The sequence below is a fragment of the Somniosus microcephalus genome, chromosome 20 (genome assembly GCF_052327205.1).
Source record: "Somniosus microcephalus isolate GS21.2 chromosome 20, FLI_Smic_1.0, whole genome shotgun sequence".
NCBI classification, from domain to species: Eukaryota; Metazoa; Chordata; class Chondrichthyes; order Squaliformes; family Somniosidae; genus Somniosus; species Somniosus microcephalus.
The window spans coordinates 54,122,468-54,128,706 of NC_141006.1; the positions used below are offsets into that span (position 1 = coordinate 54,122,468).

At 47.1% G+C, this 6,239-nt stretch overlaps 1 protein-coding gene across 11 annotated transcripts in view; it reads left to right on the forward strand.

Moving 5' to 3' along the window:
• The window catches only part of LOC147103266 (AT-rich interactive domain-containing protein 1A-like), a 120,956-nt gene extending 115,471 nt beyond the window's left edge, over positions 1–5,485 (forward strand). For all 11 annotated transcript variants that reach the window (XM_085962723.1, XM_085962724.1, XM_085962725.1 and 8 more), the window contains one exon: positions 2,663–5,485. In XM_085962723.1, coding sequence (XP_085818849.1) covers positions 2,663–4,357 — 1,695 coding nt within the window. In that variant the 3' untranslated portion in view covers positions 4,358–5,485. The remainder of the gene's footprint in view (positions 1–2,662) is intronic.
• Positions 5,486–6,239: the final 754 nt, after the last annotated feature.

Sequence of the window (6,239 nt, forward strand, 5' to 3'; positions counted from 1 at the left end):
GAGGATAGTCTCAGTGCCTGGATTTTGCTGTCTGGTACCTATCCAGGTAGAATAAATGTAGTGCAATGGTGTCTCAGCTGGTCATGTGTTGATCAGGCATCAGGTGGCTCTGGAAGGCTTGTACACCAGTCGGAACTTATGGCTTTGAAAATGAACAAACCGCTCTGAGGTGCAGGTGGCTCGTGTGTGCGTTCACTCTTGCTCGCTCACTCTCGCATGTGCTCACGCTCGCTCACTGTAATGCACTCTTGCTGTCCTTCCCCTAACATTTTTGGAGACGAGGAGACCTGAAATATATGCAAAGAAATTTGGCCCTTTAACATTTAGGCTAAACTTAAAATGCTCTCCACTCATGGGAACAGCATCTCCTTCATTTAGTAAAATCTGTGAACTGTATTATGACATCACCAGAGACACATTGGAACACCACCACCAGCAGGCACTCTGAATCCATCATGCTGCGACTTTATTTTTTGACCGTATTCTGTAAACTTTGGCGGTCCTGGCGGTGAGTGAGCATCGCACGCTGTGAGCACGCATTGGACTATCAGTCACGCCGGGGAGGGGGTGTTGGAGGGCTGGGCTGGGAAGAGCCGTGCCAGGGAAGGCCACCCATACAGCTTCTAGTTATTCTTTTTCATTTGAAATGAAGGAGAATGAGGTGTTCTCTCCTCCACGCTTCATATTCTCAGCATGCTGCACTCTGGGTCGTAACAGTGATTTTCCTCATGGGTTTTAAAACTTCCTGGCCATGCGCAATGTGGCCACAAAATACCGAATGATTATAAAATATTTTTACAGAGGAAAGGACGGGTTGGGTGAAGGGTGCGATTAGGTGCTGCATCATCCTTTTGCCTCTGGCACCAGAGTTAACTGAGACAAAAATGTCCTCACTGCTGTCTGTCAGAACCCTCGGTTTGGACCCTCAGCCCCAGCCCTGATGGACATGTGTTCATAGCTGCACCTCATTCACCAAACTGGCCGTCTCACTCGGGTCACAGGACGGCTAGTGCCAAGTGAATGTCCTGCAGTAGGACTGGTCTTTGGAAGTTGGGGTTAAGTCTAATTAAGGCAGACCAGAGTGAGCTTTGTTCAGAGGTTGGCGCACCATAGCTGATCTGGGTATACCCGGTGCTAGGACTTGCTGCCTAAATAGAGAAATCATTCCATTCCCAGGTACTAATACCCCAGGCCTTAACAAACACAAACATTCACCAAAAAAGATAAATGGAAAAGCTTGTATAGGAGGGAGTGATGAGACATGAGAGCCTGGAGTTGGCTTCAGGTTCATGCTGCAGGTCAGGTTGCAAGTTATTTCCCTCACAGGAGGGAAGGGGAAAGTGACCAATTAGTCACTTTAACTTTCATCCTGATCGGTTGGCAGTGCTGTAATTATTCAGTGTCACTGGCAGAGCAGGAAGCATAGAATTTGCAGCACTTGGCAGGCCTTTCGGCCCATTGTATCTGTGCTGATGCTAGCTCTTCTACTGCGATGCTTCCAGAGGTTTAATGTTGTCAATTTGAAGGTGGCAGGACAAGTTGAGAAGGCTGTTCTTAAAAGACAAACATACGGGATCCTTGGCTTCATAAACAGGCATAGAGTGCAAAAGCAAGGAAGTTGTGTTAAACCTTTATAAAACACTGGTAAGGCCTTAGCTAGAGCATTTTGTTCACTTCTGGGCTCCACACTTTAGGAAGGATGTCAAGACCATGGAGAGGGTGCAGAGGCGATTTACTAGAGTGGTACCAGGGATGAGTGGTATGCGGCGAGACTGGAGAAACTAGGATTGCTCTCCTTCGAGCAGAGTAGGTTAAAGGGAGATTTGAGAGAGGTGTTCAAAGTCATGAAGGGTTTTGATCGAGTAGATGGGGAGAAACTGTTTCCAGTGGCAGGAGGGTCTGTAATCCGAGGACGCAGATTTAAAATAATTGGCAAAAGAACCAGAAGGGAGATGAGAAATTTTACTTATGCAGCGAGTTGTTGTGATCTGGGATGCACTACCTGAAAGGGTGGTGGAAGCAGATTCAACAGTACATTCAAAAAGGGAATTGGATATATATATTGGGAAAATTTGCAGGGCTATGGCGAAAGAGCCGGGAAGTGGGACGAATTGGTTAGTTCTTCGAAAGAGCCGGCACAGGCCCAATGGACGAATGGCCTTCTGTGCTGTATGATTGAATGAACACGAGCATCAGGGGTCACGTGAACAACAGCCACTTGATTGCAGTATCGCCCGCGAATCTGCACGTTAGTGAGAGCCAGCGGCTTCAGGAAGGGAGAGGAAGTTGCCAAGAATATTTAAAAAAAAAACTTAAAGTAATTAATGAAAGTAAAAATGTTTGTAATTGGGTTTATTTGGTGCTAATTAATGCAGTAAAGCTGTGTAACAGTGCCAGTGCAGGATTGTTACAGCCCCTGTCCCCCTCTCTCGGTCCTCAGCACAGATGTCAGTGCTTCTGGACTTTAAACTTTTCTTGTGCTGCCAATGCCAAGAGCTGGTTCACAAGCAAAATGTGGCTCAGGACTGAGGATTGGTTGTTCCAGGACTGAAGTGAACAGGCACAAAGCTGGGGTTTCATGTCCTGCTGGAGCCTGCTCACCTTTCTGCTTAGAGATGCTGGCCTGCACTCGACCCCTCACCTCTGTTTTATCTTTTCCCAGTTACCTGGATTCCTGGAGCTTCTGGTGGAGTATTTCCGGCGATGCTTGATTGAAATATTTGGAATTCTGAAGGAGTACGAGATCGGGGACCCTGGCCAAAAGACACTGCTGGATCCAGAGCAGTTTGGGAAAGTAAAACTGCAGTCAGAGCTTGAGGTGGAGGAAGACGAGTGCAACATCAGTGAGGAGGAAATGGCAGCTAACACAACCGAGGATGACACGACCATCGAGAGCACAGAGGAGAATCCCAAGCACATCAGCAAGTTTGACAGACTTCCTGTGAAAATGGTTAGAAAGAGTGACCTGTTTGTGGTGGATCGCTCGGATAAGTTGGGCAGGGTGCAGGAGTTTGACAGTGGTTTGCTGCACTGGCAAATTGGGGGAGGTGACACTACAGAACACATCCAAACACACTTTGAGGGTAAGTCGCAGGTACCGCTGCGAAAACGAACCACAGCCCGTGCAGGAGCCACAAAAAGGCACACAGCCGAGAGCAAAAAAGGGACAGCAGAGGGAGAAACCGAGGCAACGGCTGAGGAGCCTGAGAAAAGCATAACTGCGACCATGGATGATGTTCTGTCAGCGACGCCTGGCTCCTTGAACAAGGAGGCAGTAAACGGTTCAGTAGTGGGGAACACAGAGAGCAGCAAGTTTCCTTTCGCTATTCACCAGGCACAAAGTCATAAAAATATCAAAATTCTTGAGGATGAGCCTTGCAGCCGGGATGAGGTGCCGCTATGTATGATGGCGGACTGGCAGGACTCTTTAGCGAAGCGGTGTATTTGTATATCAAACATCGTCCGCAGCTTGTCGTTTGTGCCTGGGAATGATGCAGAGATGTCGAAACACCCCGGCTTGCTGCTCATCTTGGGCAAGCTGATCCTGCAGCACCATGAACACCCTGAACGGAAACAGGCGCCATTAACGTACGAGAAGGAGGATGAGGAGGATGAAGGTGTGAGCTGTGATAGTGATGAGTGGTGGTGGGACTGTTTAGAAGTATTACGGGAAAACACTCTTGTCACATTGGCCAACATTTCTGGGCAGCTAGACCTGTCTCTGTACCCGGAGAGTATCTGCTTGCCAATTCTGGATGGATTGTTGCACTGGGCTGTGTGTCCTGCAGCAGAAGCCCAAGACCCTTTCCCAATGCTAGGTCCCAATGCAATACTCTCCCCCCAGAGACTCGTCCTGGAGAGCTTATGTAAACTCAGTATCCAGGACAATAACGTGGACCTGATCCTGGCGACGCCTCCTTTTAGTCGTTTGGAGAAATTTTATGGGATACTGGTCCGGCTCATCGGGGAACGGAAAAGCCAGGTGTGCCGTGAAATGTGTGTGGTGCTGTTGGCAAATCTGGCACAGGGAGATAGCCTGGCTGCCCGAGCGATCGCCGTTCGGAAGGGAAGCATCAGTAACCTGCTGGGCTTTTTGGAAGATAGCCTTGCTGCCACTCAACTCCAGCAGAGTCAGTCCAGCCTGATGCACTTGCAGACTGCACCTATTGAGCCAACAAGTATGGACATGATGCGCCGGGCAGCCAAGGCCCTGCTGGCAATGGCAAAAGTAGAAGAAAACCACTCTGAGTTCACGTTGCATGAGGCGCGACTGCTAGATATCTCTGTATCGCCTCTCCTGAACTCGCTGGTTACAAATGTAATTTGTGATGTACTCTTCATGATAGGCCAGTCATGACAGCCGTGGGAACCTTACCGTGTGTGTGCGTGAGTGGAGATCTTTGAATCGACTGTTTCTGTCTTTATTTATGCAAAAACCACCTCTGTTCCCAAAATCTGCCCCCACCCACTCTTAACAATGGAAGGATATTGTAGTCATTTTGATCAAGTACCAGAGGAAAAAAAAACAATGAATGTTTGCTGCCTGTGTATAAGTCTGAAATTTTTTAACCAAAGTTGCTGTCTCGTTTACAGTGAGTTTGGGAGACTGCCTCGTTCCTGGAGGGCCCTGCTTCGAGGTTTTTATGGTAAATTTTGGAACCTAAGTGACTTGGGAAATCTTTGTGGTTCAGTGCTGTACTCTGAATTGTAACTTAACCACTGGAAGGTGGCTCGTCGGAAGCTCTGTGTACGCCATGCAGGAGACAGCCTGCGCATTAGACCCTAGACGTATGTAACCTTCGACCAGCTGTAAACAATGTTTCACATTGAGAAATGCTGGTTTGGCAGCAAACTGTAGTTTTAAAACTTTTTAGTTTACAGTAAACGTGAAAAAGGCTTTTCCCCCTTCTCAAAGTATCATGTGTGTATCTACAACACCCTGACCTCCCCTTGATTGTATGGACTTTCCTCTTTCACTTCCTGACTGGTTTTAAACTGCAGCCTCAGCCCCTGAGCTGTGATTGTATATAGAAGTTGTACAATGCACATACCCTCAGAGTTGGTTGTTTTTTTCCTTCTCTCGTAGAATGAGGTTTACAATTTTCATGACATGGTCAAGCGAGAAGTGACGATAGCTTTTATTTCCATCGGCCATATCCTGCGAGGGTAATGTACAAGTTTCTGTATGTATAAAGTTGTGCTCTAGTTCAAGGAGAGCAACAGATCACGTTTTTCCTTTATAATCAAGGTGTGGAAAAAAGTTTAGGTTCAGTTGAAGCTCACAAAAAATGATGAAGAAACACAATTTGAGATTTTTCAGTGCTATGAAATCTGCATATTTGTATTTCAGACAATGTAGCTAAAACTTGATGTAAATTCCTCCTTTTTCCTTTGGCTTAATGAATATCATTTATTCAGTATGAAATCTTTATACTATATGTTCCACGTGTTAAGAATAAATGTACATTAAATCTTGGTAAGAGCTGTGGAGGTTTTCGTTCATTTCCGCAGGTCTGTGAAGGGGTGCTTCTGTAGACGTGTATTATGGAAAGTACACGAGTGATAGAGGGCGCAGATCAAGGCAGTTTGGATCACTGGCCTGCGCGGAGTCAGCTGGTCCCAGCTAGCGCCAGTGTTGGGATGGCCGCATCCCTAGCCTATAGAAAGAGAAAACCGCCCAAGTGCCTGTCCCCTTTCTGCACCCCAGTATGTGTGTTGAGCGCTCTAGTGTTTGGGCTTGACTATTCCCCCGCATCGGGTGGAAGAGCTTCTACACAAAGATTAACCACTTGAACAAGGGCTGCTAACATCCATGGAATGTCCCTAGAGCGGAGGGGAGACACTTGGCAAAAGAGGTTCAGTAAGTATGCTGGCTTTTGATTTCGGACTGTACGAATCAGTTTTTGTTGAAGGGGTATTGGGCAGGATGCTCACCATTCTCTGGCTGGCTATTGGTGGCTGCTCTGTAATGTTTGAGCAGAATCTCAAGAAGCACTCGAGGTTAACAGAAGGCACTCCATCCAATTCAGACACACCATTGGAGAATGTTCGTAAACACTACATAAAATAAATAATTAGCAGCAGAGAATCCATTAATGGGCCAGACGCTAACATGAACAGTTCAGTGTTCAGAGCTGTGTACGTGAGCAGGGCTGCACCATTGAACGTGCCGTGTGGATATTTGGTGAGGATGGCATCTGGCTCACTTGTGCTGCTTTCCACAGCCTGCTGACATTTAC